The sequence below is a fragment of the Mastacembelus armatus genome, chromosome 22 (assembly GCF_900324485.2).
Source record: "Mastacembelus armatus chromosome 22, fMasArm1.2, whole genome shotgun sequence".
Lineage (NCBI taxonomy): Eukaryota > Metazoa > Chordata > Actinopteri > Synbranchiformes > Mastacembelidae > Mastacembelus > Mastacembelus armatus.
The window spans coordinates 4,412,527-4,429,041 of NC_046654.1; the positions used below are offsets into that span (position 1 = coordinate 4,412,527).

At 40.6% G+C, this 16,515-nt stretch overlaps 2 protein-coding genes across 8 annotated transcripts in view; one reads left to right on the forward strand and one right to left on the reverse strand.

The window, feature by feature from the left end:
- Positions 1-313: 313 nt before the first annotated feature.
- Positions 314-4,449, forward strand: ccdc170 (coiled-coil domain containing 170). Its single transcript, XM_026305374.1, has 9 exons — positions 314-323; positions 632-786; positions 962-1,144; positions 1,459-1,749; positions 2,477-2,677; positions 2,779-2,952; positions 3,180-3,416; positions 3,668-3,871; positions 4,061-4,449. Exons 1-9 carry the CDS (start codon positions 314-316, stop codon positions 4,325-4,327), a joined length of 1,722 nt encoding a protein of 573 aa, XP_026161159.1. The 3' UTR covers positions 4,328-4,449.
- Positions 4,450-4,573: 124 nt separating this feature from the next.
- syne1b (spectrin repeat containing, nuclear envelope 1b) overlaps positions 4,574-16,515 on the reverse strand; it is a 71,810-nt gene continuing 59,868 nt past the window's right edge. For 4 of the 7 annotated variants that reach the window (XM_026300866.1, XM_026300881.1, XM_026300857.1 and 1 more), the window contains 21 exons: positions 16,194-16,319; positions 15,716-15,871; positions 14,785-14,943; positions 14,344-14,510; positions 14,083-14,245; positions 13,571-13,758; positions 13,316-13,466; positions 13,011-13,193; positions 12,607-12,744; positions 12,077-12,268; positions 11,660-11,987; positions 11,248-11,316; positions 10,303-10,430; positions 9,967-10,093; positions 9,575-9,786; positions 9,205-9,405; positions 8,972-9,100; positions 8,662-8,874; positions 8,288-8,380; positions 7,274-7,332; positions 4,574-5,630 (listed from right to left, as the gene is read on the reverse strand). In XM_026300866.1, coding sequence (XP_026156651.1) covers positions 5,387-5,630; positions 7,274-7,332; positions 8,288-8,380; positions 8,662-8,874; positions 8,972-9,100; positions 9,205-9,405; positions 9,575-9,786; positions 9,967-10,093; positions 10,303-10,430; positions 11,248-11,316; positions 11,660-11,987; positions 12,077-12,268; positions 12,607-12,744; positions 13,011-13,193; positions 13,316-13,466; positions 13,571-13,758; positions 14,083-14,245; positions 14,344-14,510; positions 14,785-14,943; positions 15,716-15,871; positions 16,194-16,319 — 3,426 coding nt within the window. In that variant the 3' untranslated portion in view covers positions 4,574-5,386. The remainder of the gene's footprint in view (positions 5,631-7,273; positions 7,333-8,287; positions 8,381-8,661; positions 8,875-8,971; positions 9,101-9,204; positions 9,406-9,574; positions 9,787-9,966; positions 10,094-10,302; positions 10,431-11,247; positions 11,317-11,659; positions 11,988-12,076; positions 12,269-12,606; positions 12,745-13,010; positions 13,194-13,315; positions 13,467-13,570; positions 13,759-14,082; positions 14,246-14,343; positions 14,511-14,784; positions 14,944-15,715; positions 15,872-16,193; positions 16,320-16,515) is intronic. The other 3 variants (XM_026300873.1, XM_026300890.2, XM_026300897.2) reach the window with 3 other exon arrangements.

A 16,515-nucleotide genomic window follows, 5' to 3' on the forward strand; every position in this document is an offset into this window, starting at 1 on the left:
AACAATTACTTTATCTTAAAAGAGAAATATTTCAATCAAATCCAGCACGTTTGGGACAGTAACATATTGTGAAATGTTTTTCCCTGTTACTTGGCTTTGGCATTCACAGGTGTCAAACTTCAGTCCTGCTTGTTTTCCAACTATCCCTGCCCTGCCCACTGCTGATTACTTGGATCAGATGTATTCAGCCAATCAGAAGCTGGAAGAGCAGGCATAGTTGTAAAAACAGGATTGTGCCCCTCGAGGACCGGACTTTAGCAGCAGAAAAGTTTGGTGTTTACTAACTTTACTGTTAACTGGACAGCCAGGCAATATGACAGTCGGTGAGACACATCTCAGAAGGTTTAAAGTGTCTAGTTATAGAGTGTCTATCAGTGTCTAATTTCACACAATGGCATGATGGAGTGCTCAACAAGGTGCCTCAGAATAAGGGCCCCTGCAAGTATTAACTCAGGGCAAACAATACAAATTTCCTTGACCTTCATACACATCATCACCTTCTTACTTTTGAGCCATTTCAATACATTTAATCCACTTGTCGTGACTTGATAAATAGTTTATAGGATATTGATTACATTTGAATGGCATCTAAAGATCCACTTTTCCCATTGATCAAGTCTCTAGCTGTCAGATGTTCTCAGCTTCAGCACCTCTGCTGGTCAAGCCTGGTATAGCCTGTGTTTGGTGTTGCCAGGATACTTATTTAAAACAGAAAGAAGCATCTCCTGCACATCTACTCCCTGTGCAGCACCTCTAATTATGGAAGTTATGGAAAACTCTGATGAGGTATGTTAACACAACAATAATTAATTTGTTAATTTGTTTGTTCACAAATCACACCCTATGTTGGCAATTTCTTAATCAGGCTGTACTTTTTCAGCATTATAAAAAAAACCTAAATATAAATATGTATGTTCTTACTATGAAACTAACCTTTTCATTGATTGTTAAAAATATTCAGATGGACCAATCCAATGAGAAGGAAAGGCTGAAGCTGAGAATTGCTGTTCTGGAGGAGAGTGTGAAGTCCTGTGAGGTGGAGTGTAAAGCCAGCAGAGAGACTGTGCTGAGGCTGGTGGCAGAGTTGGACCGAGAGAGAAGGAAAGCTGCCAGTAGTGCAGTAGCACTCGACTCACTAAAAGAGGTACTTAAACAAATCCCAAAATATTTTTATATTTTAGTTAGCAAACTTTTGCAGTTTTAAGTTTTATTCTATATATATATATATATATATATATATATATATATATATTGTGGTGGGTAGTGATCTTTTTTTGATTGATGGATTTTGTTAATTTAAAAGTAGTGTAATTTAATCACTTGAGAATATAAAGACAGACATCAGCCTACATGACCTTGTTAAATAGATCTCCGATGCTTAGTTCTGCACTGAAGTTGCCATTAGGACATTAAATTAAATAACTGACAACGGTTGTGTGGTGTTTTTGTCTCTTTCAGGAGTTAGACGGTCTGGTGGTTGGAAGGCGGAGTGTTGAAGTAGAGACACAGACCTTAACAGAAAGACTTGAAGCCAGTAAGAGAGTGATAGAGGCAGCCAGGCGAGAGTCAGGCTGTTTGGAGAAACAAGTGAAGGAGCTTGAAAAAAAGCTGCAAACCAGCCAAGAAGAGACTCGAGCGGCAGACGAGAAACTTCAAATATTCCTGAAAAAAGTGTCCGGCCTACTGCAGGTGAAGTGTGAAGATGTCGTCCTGCCCAGAGAGGAAGATATTATGCAGAAACTGGATAAGGTGAGGAATCTCACTGGGGATTACCTAGGGCTGAGAAATAGTCTTTAGGGTAACAGGATCAACACATTCCAGCTTGGGGACTTGGTTTCAAAATAAAGTCGTTCTTCATTTGTTAAGTTTTGGTCTTTATGGGCAAGAAATTACAAAATGACGCATGTAATTTATAACTCTGCACACTAACTCAGCATTTATGGGTTTTTTAAATGACTTTCATTGTGTCTTACTGTTAAAAACAAATCTTCAAATCCTTCCTTAAGTAATTATTTAAACCTTAGAAAAAATATGTTCATATAAAGAATCAATATGCAGCTAAAGTGTTTGTCAGTGTTACATTATTTTATGTTACAACTACTGGATTATTATTTACATGTAAGCAGAATTTCATTGTAACCTGTTGCTGTTGTAGCCTAATCTGCATTTTATAGACTGATTGGTTGTTTTAATTTATAAAAAGTTTTATTTTTAGTTTTTATTTTCTTCTGCAAAATAATTAGTGACAATATCTGTCTGATAGACAGAATAAAAGTATATTTGCATGAAATTAAAATACAAGTACCTAAAGCTGTACTTAAATATACTACTTGAGTAAACGTATGTAGTTACATTGAACTACCAGTCTCTATATGTAACTCAGTATTCAATCATACTCCTACTGAAAAATAAATACTAGTGTCCTTACTACGTATTTTAGCGGCAGTCTGTGATTGGTCTATAACTGACTCTGCAGACCATGACGAAGATGGAGGCCAGTCTGTGTCATGTCTCCAAGGAGCTCAGTGAGCAGGCTGAACTCCAGCACAGCACACTGCAGAGGGCTCATCTTGCAGAGCAGCAAGTCCAGGACCTGAGGGAGAGACTACAAAGTCTGGAGACTGAGCTGCTGACAGCGGACATGCATGGTGACAGGCTGCGACAGAGCAAACAGCACGTGAGTAAAGTCAGTAAAGGTGTTTAAGTGAGTATTCTTCTTCTTTGAAAATTTTTGTCCAGAGACATATATCCATGACTACTCAGTGTTTGTTTTCACAGTATGAGGAGTTCCTGGAGCAGCTGTCAGAGACAATGAAGGTTGACAGTATTGCTGTGGAAATAGGCTTCGATATGAGGCTAAAACTAATCCTGTCTCGTGCAGAACAACTTGTCAAACAAGAAGGAACTGCTCTGGTCGAGAGCAAAAGTCTGACCTACAGTCTACAGCGAAAGGTAACACACATATTAGTGGCTGTAGTACAGGTGCTTGGAATGTAGTTCCTGGAAGTTTTATTATCTTTGGACATGACAAAAGGCTGTAAACTACCAATCACAAGTTTCTACAGGTATACAGAGCTCATGAGGATACCCAGTCTAATTTCTGCATTGAATCTCTAAAAACAATTTTTGTGTTGACATGACCAGCGATTCATCTGTAATCAAAACCTTCTTATGCCCAGTTAAAGTCACATAAGGACCAGCTAGACAGCAAAGGACTCCACATCCAGTTTCTGAGGAAGAAGGTTACAGAGCTGGAGGAGGAGAAGAGGACAGCGTTGGCTCTGGAAAGAGACAACGGTTATGTGGAAGCCAGGAAGCTGAAGAAAAAACTGGAGCGTCTGCAAAGCGAGCTAAAGGCCACAAGGATGTCCAACACTGAGCTCAAAGCCCAGCTCTCTCACACTAATGAGCTCAAGGTAGAGGGGAGAAAGGTTCTGACCCAAATTCAATCCAGAGGCATTTTCACCTCATAATTTTTGGTTATGGAAATATTTAGTGATTGTGCATCAGTTATGTAAAACAAGTTAGTCCTGAAATCAACTGTGTATATTTTTAAGTATCAAGAGTATTTCGACAGCAAAATGCCCATAAATATGTAACATTATCTCCCTAATAAAGCAATTGAATAACAGTTCATTCATTCATCACCTTTGTTTGACGTGCCAAGTTAAAAGTGATGGAACAGAGTCAGACCGTGCAGGAGCAGGAAAAGAGGCTGGATCAGCTGATGAAGGGGAAGGTGAAGGTGGAGAAGAAGCTGAGCACAGTGAGTTCAGACCTAGAGAACCAGGAAAAGAAGAGCAGAGAGGACCAGCAGCAGCTCAACACCCTCAGACACAGCGTGGCTCAGCTGTCTGAGAGGGAGCGGGAGGTAAGAAAATGAGGAACATGAAAAATGTCTTTGCAATATTAGAACCACATAAAGTCACTTTAAGCACCAAGTGTCCATTAGATAAAAACAAACATTTTGGGTGCTCTGTGGTGTCAAGTTCAAGTTGTGGGTCAAATCATTTCACTCAGATTGTGAATTATGTTATGTTATGTTTTCATTCAATTTTAGCTGGTGGATTTCCGGATGGTTGTTTCCCAGATGCTCGGTCTGAATGCCACAACCCTGGCTGTCCCAAATCATGAAATCATCAAATTACTGGAGACCCTTGTTCACACTCATCACCATCACCACCTTCATCACCACATGAACATGCCTTGGCACTGTCCTACTCACCAGAGGGCTCACCTGCCTCAAATCCAGGACTTTCATGACAGCTCCACACTGGATGTCTCTACCTCCAGGTCAGCTTTCAGGGAGGATGCAGCTGCCCTTTAAGAAACCTTATTTATACATTAAAGCATACTTATGTAAGCTGTCCTTAAAATTTAAAGGTACTACTGTCTAAAAAGTATAAGAAGATTCACCTTTTACCCTCAAAAACCACGTTTTCCTATTTGTGTTTTCAGGAAAAGCTCAGTATACATATGATTTAACAAATATTAGGAATTTACAATCACAATAAAATAAAAAGACAAATATCAAAACAAGGATTTGGCATCAGTTGTTTTTCATGGTTGCATATACATACATTTCTCTTTAATTTCTTTATCATTATATACACATGTTAAATAATCCAGGACTGTTATACATTTGATACTTGACTGACAGTCATACAAAATATACAATTGTTCTATATGTCATAATTCTTAATCTTAAAGTCGTATTTCATATTTTTAAAAAATAAAAGAGCAAAATGTATAAAGAACATGGAGGTTGATGTTAAAGATTAAACTTTTAAATTGTGCCTGACTGATATTAAAACACACATCTCAGCTTAAATGAACTTTACATGAATCAGTGTAATTCAAGTTAAAAAATTACCACAGACACAATAAAGGATGTGAGGAAATAAAACCAAAGACCAGAGGTACATGCCAAAATACAGGTAAAAAAATAATTGCAATGTAAGATATATTCTGTTTTTTGTTTTTTTTTTTTGGAGTTACAAGCAAATTCACAGGCTATATTTTTGCATTTAACTTTGGTGCTATCCACTGACAGTTCTCCCCAGAGAAACACAACATGTATATGCCACTGAGTGAATGGTTCATCCAGCAGAAGTCCACTGTGGGCAGAAAGCATTTCTTCAGTCTCCTTGCACCAAAGATAGGTAATCTACACAGCATTACACAGAGTAACATAGTGAGATGCTTGTTCCTATGTGCTACACATGAAGATATTAACTGTAGGATGGCAGCTGTTGTTCTGCCAAACAAACAGAGGGCTAAGATTGGTTTTTGCTCCCAACATGAAGGACCAGGTAAAGGATATCAATACGACTCTGATTTAGGTCATAGTGACAAAAATACTGAGACAGGAGGCCCTGACGGCCTCTTACACTGGAGGTGGCCCATTTGTGTAGCTGAGCATCGGGTAGAAGGAATGAGCAAAGTTGTTGGATTGAGAGCAATAGTCCTCCTCAGAAATTGGCAGCAGGAAGGCAAAGAGCACTAACAGGAGCAGGAAGAGCTGGAAAGGCAACGCGACCCAGAGGACACGCCACAGAAAGGACGACCTACGAACTGACGATGTCTCCACATCAGAAGGGAAGGAAGCGGATCCAGCGTCGCTGTGAGACCTGCTCACACACACAATCACAACACAGCACACACACAGGTTTGGTTACTCACATCAATCAATAAGAACATTCAAAACCTTTCTATCGCCTTTCTCATATGAGCCCTTGGTTATTCTAACCCAACAGAAAGCCTTAAATGTGCTATAATAATGTTTTTCTTAATCTCCATTACAAAAATAAACTCAGCTAAGCTAACAAATGACTTTAGTGCTTCAATAAAAAAAAAGCTTCACTGAACTACATGAGAAGCTAATATCCTTCGCTCACACACTTAACACTTCATGTGTCTTTTACCAGTTTCAATCCCAATAGGATCTCAGTTCAGTGAAGGGAACTGTAGGCAGCGTCTGCTGTGTTTGTTCCAAAGACAATGCCAACATGGTTCAAAGCAATGCTGGGACAACACTTGACACTGTGATCTACATGCTGACTGAGACTGGGTGGATAAACACAACTACAGAGACACTGAACCAAACAAATACATTTAGCTTGCATTCCTTTGCAAAGGGAGTAAAAAGAGATAAAAAAGAAAAGGCATGCTGCAAATCTGAGCTGATACAAAGATATTTGTTCAAGGCCTCTTTGAAAAGTTTGTGTCCTGTTGAAGGCAAAGCAGGCCAAGGCAAGAAGAGCATAGAAATGGCTTCAATTGTCAAAGTAGTTTAGCCAAGCTTTTTTAAGGGAATAGATGAGGAAATATGATAATTCACTATTTTGCTGAGAGTTAAACAAGAAGATTGATACCACTGAACCTAAAGTCAGCAGCCTAGTGATGCTTCATCCTAAGGTTTCTGCTAAGCTAGCTTTGAACTTAGCTTAACTGTATTATTTATAGTCCCCAGCTCCCTCAGTAATACAACAACGAGGTTACTTACATATCTAATGTGAAAACATGATTGTTACTTTAACTGAGATCAAACCACGCCTGCTTCTGAACATATCCTATCAAAGTGATCCCTGACTTCAGGAATGCATTAGTAATGTATGATTCACACTCAGGTTGTCCGGTGCTGTTATCAAATGTGCCCCTTTACTCTTCACCAATGGAGACCTGAGAGGTTAACACTCACAGATGACAGACAGAGGGGGAGATGGTGGATAGTCACTGAGAAAGCAGCAGCAGAAGAAGAGAAATGTCACGCCAAAGAGAGAGAGAGAGAGGAATAGAGAGCGAGAGAAACTGCAGCCTTTGCATTGTTCATTGCAGACATTTACTGGCTCGGCAATTTGAGAGAAAAAGGAGTTGTGTGCTCAGTAACAGCAAGGGAGTGTTAGAGGTAAAGAAATATTTGTTCTGTTAGAAATGCCCTCTTAGCGATATTAAGCAGTCAAGGACATTGGCGGAGAAGAGGCCTTGCACTATTCCTTGTGAATCTCTTGTCAAGGATGTGTGGGCTGCCACTCACCTCATCACCTAGCCTACACAGAGCGCCTAGATCTACAGAAGATGATGGAATTCACTATCATGAGCGGCTAATCTGGCACAAGCCTTAAACACTGAAATTAGGATTTTTAACTCTTTAGAACACAGCTGTGGTTTAACACTTAGGGAGGGTCAGAAAGTATAAATCAGCCTCCAGGTGCATCATGGGCAGATGAGTTCCATTATCTTCTGGGTGTGCTAGAAACCAACAGAAATGTACCTGTGGTGTGGACTGCTCACAGAGGGTCCAGGCTGTGACAGACTAGATTTGCCCCGTTGCTGTTTGCAATGAACAGGGGGGAGGGGGTAAAAGAAAGAAAGAATGTTTCAGTCCAGGCAAATCAAGACAGAGCTACCGATGAAAAGAAATCCCAAAATGAAAGAAGAGCAGCAACAAAATCATATGTGAAGGTGACAGATCTTGCACCCAGAGACAATAAGGAATCTGGCTTTTCAAAGTGCACGACTACTTTGAAGTGCTTCAGCTTGTGAGTGCACCAAAGTGATTGCACATAGGAAGCTACAACTGTGCAATGAGATGCATGAATCTCTTTGCTAACAATGACATTTAGTAACATAGATTGCACAGTATAAGCAGTGACATGCTTTTTTAAACTGATTCTTAGATTTAAAAAAACGACTGACTAATAGTTTGGCTTTCTCATTCTATATAAACTCCTACAATATAAAACAACTATGATATCATGCATACTACATTACAAAATCACACTTTCTATGCTTATTGTCCAGTAATATCAGTTTCAGTATAGCCAGTATTCCTGAGAATAACTACAAGAATAAAAACAACACTAGACTGAGAAGAAATTAAAAGGAAAATCTAGGAGAAGGAGAGATGTGTAGGACAGAAAGTTTAGTTTGGAAATACTGGAAGAGAAAAGTGACAACTAGCCTAGAACTGAAAGGTCTACTGAGAAAAGGAATGACAAAAGTGTTAAACAGAAGAAGAAAGGACTACTTTTCTAGCAGGATTTGCTCTGGGAATAGACAACATGCAAGAGTAAGAGTAAAAGGTTAGGAAAAGTTCAGAATTCAGAGGGAGGGGGTGTAAAAGAGGCTGTGGAGGTGTAGAAAGTGTGAGGAGAGATCCTGGGATGACAGGGGTGAATCTGGTTTCAACAGGGCATTCAGGGCACAAGTTACTGCACTGTGTCAGAGGGGTTACCGAACACCTGGCTTTCATAGAGCAACATGTAAATGTAGGTGTAAATGTTACCGATCGTCGCCGACTTGGGGTGCTACGTCCTGATACAGGACTGAGAGAACCAGATGTGTCCAGCTCATCGGCAGATGACCAGGAAGACAGATCCTATCAACAGAAACGTTTACACAAAGAAAGAAGGTGCGTAGTGCAAAAGTGAGATATGCAGTGGAACGTAGTCATAGGCAAAAACAACCTGCAGGCCACATCTGGCCTTGCAACAAAAATATCTGATTATATCTGTACAAAAGTTCCAAAAAGAAATTGAATCAAACCACATAACCAAATGTTTTTCCTCTGCAAAAATAAACCACAAAGACCAGGTTACAAGTCACTGGGTTGTACAGGTAACCGCAGACAGGTATATACAGGTCTAAGTGCAGATCTACCTGTTGACTGCTTGTGATGTCCAGGATCTTGGCGAGCTCTCTGAGGTCTCTGGTTACTTCTTTCAGGAGCAGCTTGAGGCGATTCCCAATTACGTGAACCTTCTCTTTGGCCTCCAGGCAGTCGCTGCCCTGAGAGTTGACCAGCAACTGGAGGGACATGTCTTGTAACGAAGCCACTTTGAGCTGCGTGTCTAGCAGCTCCTGACGGATTTTCTGCGAGGATTGTGGATTATTAAACATACATTATACTTTGATCCAATGTGTTTGATTAGGATGTATATTTTCACTGAACTAATCAACCTAATTTTACCGTAAGAGTTTTATGATGCTCGTGGAGAGTGTCACTATCCTGGATTGGGTCAATGGGAACCACCTCATTCCTCCGACGGTCTATGTTTTCCAACCAGAGCAGCAGACCGTGGCTCATCTCATGGAAGTCCTATTGATCAGATGTGGATCAAAAATGTAGAGCTTCAACTACTGTGTGTGTTTCAGTGAACCTGTCCATCAAACGTCTGTCTTAAGATAATTATGGGCACCTACTTGACACTGCATTAGGGCTTCCTGTAGTGAAGACCTCCACTCCTCCAGTGAGCTGCCCAGTTTGTCCCAGTGATTGTTCATGTCTCTCAGTTTGGCCTGCAGCTCTCGAGACTCGTCTGAGTCCGACTGCACAAACTCAGCACTGCACAGGTTGATGGACAGCACAATAGCCTTGCGCTTGTCATATGCTTTCTGCAGCTCCTGTAGACGTTTACATTATGAAAATGAAGGAATGCACTCAAAACAATGCATTGAAGATGTATTAACTGTTTTCTGTCACTTTTTTGTGACCTATATTTAGACAAGAAAAGCAAAAATATTTTAAACATAAAGGAAACATATCATCCAAAGTTACCAACACCAATAATACCTTGAGTTTTTTGATGCGCAGCTCAATTGTCTGGATATCTGTGCTGAGGTCCAGCCTCCGCTGCTGCTCCAGGTCATCCCCTGTCTCTCCGAGCCACGTCCAAATGTTATTCAGGTCAGAGTTCAGCTGGTGCCACTGCTGCTGGCTCTGTTTTGTGCGGATCTCTTTGCTGAGGTCTTGAGCCTGCAGGAGCTCCCAGCGTTCAATCACTCCTAAGGTGAAGAAGGTAAGAAGATTGAGGTAAAAGACAGCTAAGACACATGACAAAAGACTTTAAAGAATAAAAGACTGTAATATTTATAGATTTCAGCCTTGTCCTTTCATGTACATTAATTTAAATGTATGGTAATGTAGGACATATGCATTTAGGATTGGTTGTGTTGTATCATTACCTGATGTTTGGGACTCTGAGCTACTGGGATCTGCCAGTCCAGACACTGTGTCTTCCTCCTCCTTCAGCTCAAAGCCCATCCTCTTCACTGTGTCAATACTGCCACGGCATTCACCTAACAGCCGCATCTACACAACAGACATATGGACATATGTTAGGTTACATGACTGGTGGCTGCTTAAAAAAAATAAGACAATACTTGCTTTGTAAGGACCTTTACCAGTGTGTTGTTAATCTGCACAGAAATAATTATGATGTTATGTAAAGTTCAGTGCAAAAAAAGATTCATGGAGTGTTACTGTTGCATTCACTATTGAACTGTAAGGCTGACACATACATATCCCATGTATGAGGCATCTTGCTCTGTGCTTGTGGGAGTGCGGCTGCGGTTGCTGTCCGTTTGTTGCAGGTGGAAGCGGCCAACGTCCAGAGGGTGAATATGTGAATCCGTAGATGCAACCTCACCTGTTGACACAACATCAATTGGTCAACTTTACGGAAAATAATTACATATTAATATAATAATCATTATATATATATGATATACTGTATATTCGATCATAAGAATTACTTGAAATACCTTACACACCAAGAAAAGTAGGACCCCATTCAGACAGAGAAACACAAGATGTGGCATGCAAAAAAATTGTTAAAAAAGTAGGAAGGCAGATATATCTCAACCACTTCTCATTCATGTTGCCTGTAGCAGACTGACAAGTGATTGTTCCTGCATTTTGTAAAAGGTTTACAGCCTCATGGCTCCTGTTCTGTGTTCTCCTGTTCTGCCTGCTCCTTCATTTGAAATACAGCATTCAAAAGCATTTGTGCCTCTGTGTGAACGAGCCTGTGAACATTCTTTTTAAACAAATCTGCAATCCCTTCAGCAAGAAGGTCAGAATACAGACTTGTTCATACAATAAGACATGCTTTTCTAAAACACAAAAATCCAAAGAGGTTAGCTACACAGCACACTGCAAGTCAAACAAAAGTAAGAAAAGCCTGTTAGAAAGAAGGGTTAGGCTGAATTCCATTTCAGTTCTGCTGAATTACAGACCAAAGCAGAACCAGTGTAATGAAGAAACACAAATGGAATTAATCCTATCCCCAGTGTTAGAAAGTGATGCCATTGGTTACAGTGTGTGCCCAAGGTGTGTTTAAGAGAAGAAATCAACACAAATTAAAGTTCAAGCCGGTGAATTGGCTACAAGTGTGATATCGACTCAACGTGTGGCTGTAATTTCTGGCCCCAAACACTGGCATGCTGGGGTCTGCTGTTGCCTACCAGTGGAGGACCTCAGTGTTTGTTCTGTTAGTTTAACATAGGCCTCAGGGCTCTCTGGAATCACTACATCTGGAAGAAACATTGTACAGTACACACATTCAGCAGTGGGCAATACACTTTTTGACTGCATGAACTGATCAGTTGTGGCATTCACCTGCTGCTTTTAACTTTGCTGCCTAGATACGTAATTAATCACGTCTGTCACCCTGTGGCTTCAGTCTCAGCTCTTAAACATGTTACATTTGGCATCAGTGTCACGCTCACAGTCATCATCGGTGTCTTTGTTTAATAACTGAAGCATTCACTGCCTCTACTGTCTGAATGTTTACTTCCATTGGCAGACTGATCAGTGTTACATATAAAAAATGTTATCCAAATCTGATCGGAATATTGGTTATGTTTGGAAACTAACCTGACAAGGTTGAGGCTGGCCGCTGAAGGAAGTCTCCCTCCTCATTCTGATGTTCTCTCAGAGCCCTGCTGGCGCTCTCCAGTCCACGGCTCAGGTCATAGTCATGGTCCCACTCCAGGGGGATGGAGTCCACGCTGGCTGGGGTGTCCCTGCCTGAGCGCTCTGTCCGGAGCTGGGCCGCCAGAGAGGCTGAGCGGCCGGAGGATGGGAGAGGTGACAGGAAGCCATCGCCCAAACGCTCGCTCCATGGCAGGCTGGACAAATCAATGGGTTCATCCAAATCCAGCTCACGGTCTGAGAATGACACCTCTGTATCATCGTCTGTAAGCTAAAGATAAAAAAAAAAGTTAATGAGTAAAAATATATTATTTATATCTGTATGTGGTCACAGAAAATATTTCTAACCCCAGGCCTTACAGGGAGCCGAATGAGCTTTTTGTAGTAGCGCTCCACTCGACCAAACACTTCCTGACAGTAGCGCTGCAGCTCTTCCAGCTCCTCCTCTATGACGGCAGCATCAAGAGGCTCACTCTTCTCTATCAGTGCCTCTCCCTGGTGGAAGATGTGCTCGATCTTGGCTGTAGTCAGACAAATCTCCTGCTGGAACGACTGTGGGACCAGAGGAGGAAGAGCAGAGAAATAAGGCAACATTAATTCTCCTTTTTCATGCTAAATCATGTTATTTCAGGCCTGATTTCAGAACACCTGATATTTAAATTCTGTTAATTAAACCAATCAGTTGTATTAATCATTTTAATCTTCAGTATACCTTGTGTGATTCTGCCGCTATTACAACTGCTATGTGCTTAATAATAACAACAGGTATATTGTGACAAACTAGAAAGTAAAGAGCCAAAATGTTTCAGGTGTCAAAACTAAAAGACACATCTGTTTGGATAAACTAGATTTTTTGCAAACAAGTTGTGACAAACATGCACCAACGTTACCCTGAGTTGTTTGATCTTGGCCTGGATGTCACACTCAGAGAAGTGCTCGATGTTGGTAAGCTGCAGGTCCATCTCTGTCAGCCACACCAAGATGCCATCTCTGGCTGTCTCAAACTCCTCTCTCTGGCTAATAAAGTGCTGAATATATGAAAGACAGACACTGCAGTTACAGTGGGCTGCACTTAAAACAGTTGATAAAAATAAACAGTATCATGTGTTATATCTATTATCCTCAATAAAACCTTCTCTGCAAACCTAAATGAATGACTTCATTAGTCACTGATGCTTCCAGATTAATAGATGCTGCCATTTAACATAAAAGTGAGAATAAAAGAGAAAAAGAGAATAAAATGCATGATTAAAAGTTAAATTCAATTTTTTTTTTAAAAAGCATAAATGCATACCTTAAGTCTGCGGAGGATGGATGCCACCCTCTTCTGCAGGTTGTCCCATCGCTGATTGGCATCGTGGGCCATTTCCCTCAGACGGCAGGAAGAGTCGGTGCGATTTTCTCTGGCCAGACGGCGATATTGCTTGTTGATTAATTCCAGCTGGGTCAGGCTTTCGTGGACTTGCCTCTGGAAGGCCTACAGAAACACAGCCAGACATGTTGGAAATATACCATGTACAGTACTTTACACGTTGTTGATCAACACCATCCTACTAAGCATTTTTAAATTTCAAAAGAACACTTGTACAATATCTGTACCTCAAATTTCTTAAGTTCCTCTTTGGCTACAGTGTATAGAACACCAGAGGAGTTGGGTAGAGCAGCAGTCTTCTCTGAAGTGGCCAGCCACTCCTCAAATCGTGCAAAGTCATCTAGGAATTTCTGCCATAAACGCCACGTCTCCTCAATCCTAACAGAGAGAGGTATTAGTCAAAAATAAGCTAAGGAAGGTAAATGTAATATAGACACGTGGAAAAATGAGAAAGACGTGTTCTTTAATACTGAACATCTTACTTGAGTCTCCTCTCCATGGACAGGGCACAGATGCTTCTCCAGCGGCGATCGAGGCTGCGAGTTGCCTGCTGTATGGAGTCGCACTCTGCATCAGTGGCACAGGCATCACAGTCATGTAGAAGAACCTCACATAGATTCAGTACAGATGCGACTCCTGTACTGTGTTTCTCTATGTCGCGTTGAAGCTCCTGAGAGGTAAGACAGAGACACAGACACAGACTATGAATGTTTTTAACTGTGTGCAATAACACAACAGTGAAACACAGGGAGGGAAAGCAGTAAATATTACCATAAGAAAAACAATAGCAGTGTCTTTGTATAACTTAATTTATTTTCTAAATTCCTCCATAGATTAATATGGGCAGAAGTATTATTGTCCAGTACTGACTAATATTAAATTTGCGAGTAAAAACCAGAAAGACATCATTCATTCCTAACACACAGGTAAACAGTAAATTGCCACAGCAGCACAATGAAATCTATGATGTAGTACTAAATGTATACTGTGTTACCTGCTGCAAATCAAGCTTCCTCTGAATCTCCTGGAAGTCACAGGAGTCATAGGTGATGGGTTTAGACAGCTCAGTCTCAATGTGGGCCAGCCAGGAGCGCAGGCTGCTCATATTCTTATCCAGCTGCTGCACGGCCACTAGAGTTTCTCTCAGCTTCTTCACTCTAAAAAACATAATAATAATAGAGTACTCGGTCAGTACAGTCTAATGCAACATGCTTGAGTAAGAGATCAAAGGTCAGTCAGCCATGTGTATGCTCACCTAGCTCCAATAAGATCCAGGAGGTGTTGCCAGCGGTCACTGACTTTGCAGAGTTTTTGTTCAATCTCATTAGCTTTGCTTTGGTGACTGGCCTTGGCCAGACGCTCTCCCAGCTTGTGCAGCTGTAGCTTGTTCTCCTCAGCCACAGTGATCTCCTCCTGGTAGTCCTGAGACACGACCAGCAAGCGAAGAAAGATTTAAACACTATCCTTAAATGCAATGGATTCTAAAGGAGCATCAGTGACATGTAGAAGGATGGTCTGTAATGTGCATATTATAAAATTACAACAAATCTGACCAATAAATATTAAGATTCAAGACACCAAGATGTCTCAGACTGTATTTTACAAACACCTAATAGGATCTGTTTCAGTCACTGTGAGTGAATATTAAAACTGAGAAAAACATCCATCAGACATTAAAAGCGTCATATGTATTTACCTTGCGGAGCTTCTCGATCATTTCTTCTATACTGATGTCTCCATTTTGGGAGACCTTGCTCTCCATGTTGGTGAGCCACTCACAGAGTTCCTTGTACTTCTCGTTGAAAACTGTCCACTCATTCAGCTTCTCACTCACCTGCTGCCTGCGCAGCGACAGCTGCAGAGGCACAGCAATGTATAAACACAATCAATCAAAGCATGTTCAACTACAACAAACATAAATTCTAACTTCATAACTTCAGAGAAAGGAAAGCACTGCTAGAAAGATCATCGTACCCTAACTAATTAATTTGCATCAAGCAGCGAGTGTCTGCTCCTGTGTGTTTCCTGTCTGCGTATTTTATCGACTTCATACAGGAAGCAGCAGTAAAAAAAAATTGTCCTTGAGGTTTCAGGTTTTCTGTACTGTCAGACTGCAAGTTAACTTTGCAGAGTGAAGCAAATTATGCAGACAGCACAGTTCCTTTTTGAAATTGAAGGTGAAAGACCTTGGTATGTTAAATATTTAGTAATCAGAAGATCAGTGCATATTTTATTGATAGGCTGTAACCTTATTAATCCTTTGTCACCTTCTTATAATAAATTCATGTGTGAATATTCTCTTTGCAATAAAACTCAGTTTCCTTTTTGACATTTATCAGTCTCGTGTTCAGTCTTATACCTACTTGGTAATCAGCTCTATGACGCTGATGTTTCCTGACACCATCCAGAAGATGAACAGACTGATATGTTGTATTTATACAATGATAATTTAGTTTGATACTAGCACCCCCACTTGGTGTATCATGAGACTGCAGAGCCAAGTGTATAAAACAGCAGTGTAAAGTAAAAAGTCATTCAAATTTTCTACAAATTATTTTCTAGTAGCTGCACACAGTATATTCAGAAAATAAGCCATGCTGAGGTACTGAGCTGTGACTGCATTGTACCTGGTGGCAGATTTCATCCCACTGCCGATGCAGCAGCTCAATTCTCTCCTGCATGACAGACAGGTCCTCAGCACTGATGTAACAAGACAGCGACTCTCTGAGCACAGTCAGATGGGCCAGATCACCTGTCCAGCCATCAAACGTGATCTCCAGGTCCTGTTAATGAGACAAGTAGTAACAGTATTTGGACATTTTGGACACAGACGTTTTACACCTCATGACCTGGACAACATTATCAGTTACATTTCGTTCAGTCAGCTACAAGATAGTTCTACACTTTACAGAACTAAATCGCCAAAGAAAAGTTGATTTTAAGGATTATGTTGCTAAGATCAGATAAGACAAGACAACATAAGATAAGATAAGATAACATAATCTTTATTAATCCCCAAAAGGAAATTCAGAAAGTGAAGTTAATTTTATTTGTTGGCTAATTTCCACTTGATAAAACCACTGAAAAATGAATACACAGTGTTACCTTGCAGCGCATCTGCTCAGCTTGTAGATCCTCATGATGATCAGGAAGAGGCTGAGAGAGCTGCCGTTTGAGGGCTCGAAGTTTTTCCAGTGATCCACCAATACCTCTCTCACACCTCTCCCAGTCCTGCATATGATACAGTACACAAAGTCGTTTAATCTGAATAAAACCTACTTCAATAAAACTAAAAGTTAAACAGAAACTTCTCTATAGTAAATAGTTTCTGAACCACTTAGAAAGAGAAAGAAAATTATACAAATTTGTACCTACAATGAAAACTCTCATAACAGATAAAATGTTTACAATATTCCTTCAACATCTC

Excerpts from the sequence above, each read along its gene's own strand:
- ccdc170 (XM_026305374.1), top strand. Across the intron at positions 1,145-1,458 it reads CACTCGACTCACTAAAAGAG|GAGTTAGACGGTCTGGTGGT; the intron begins GTACTTAAACAA and ends TGTCTCTTTCAG. Across the intron at positions 2,678-2,778 it reads TGCGACAGAGCAAACAGCAC|TATGAGGAGTTCCTGGAGCA; the intron begins GTGAGTAAAGTC and ends TTGTTTTCACAG.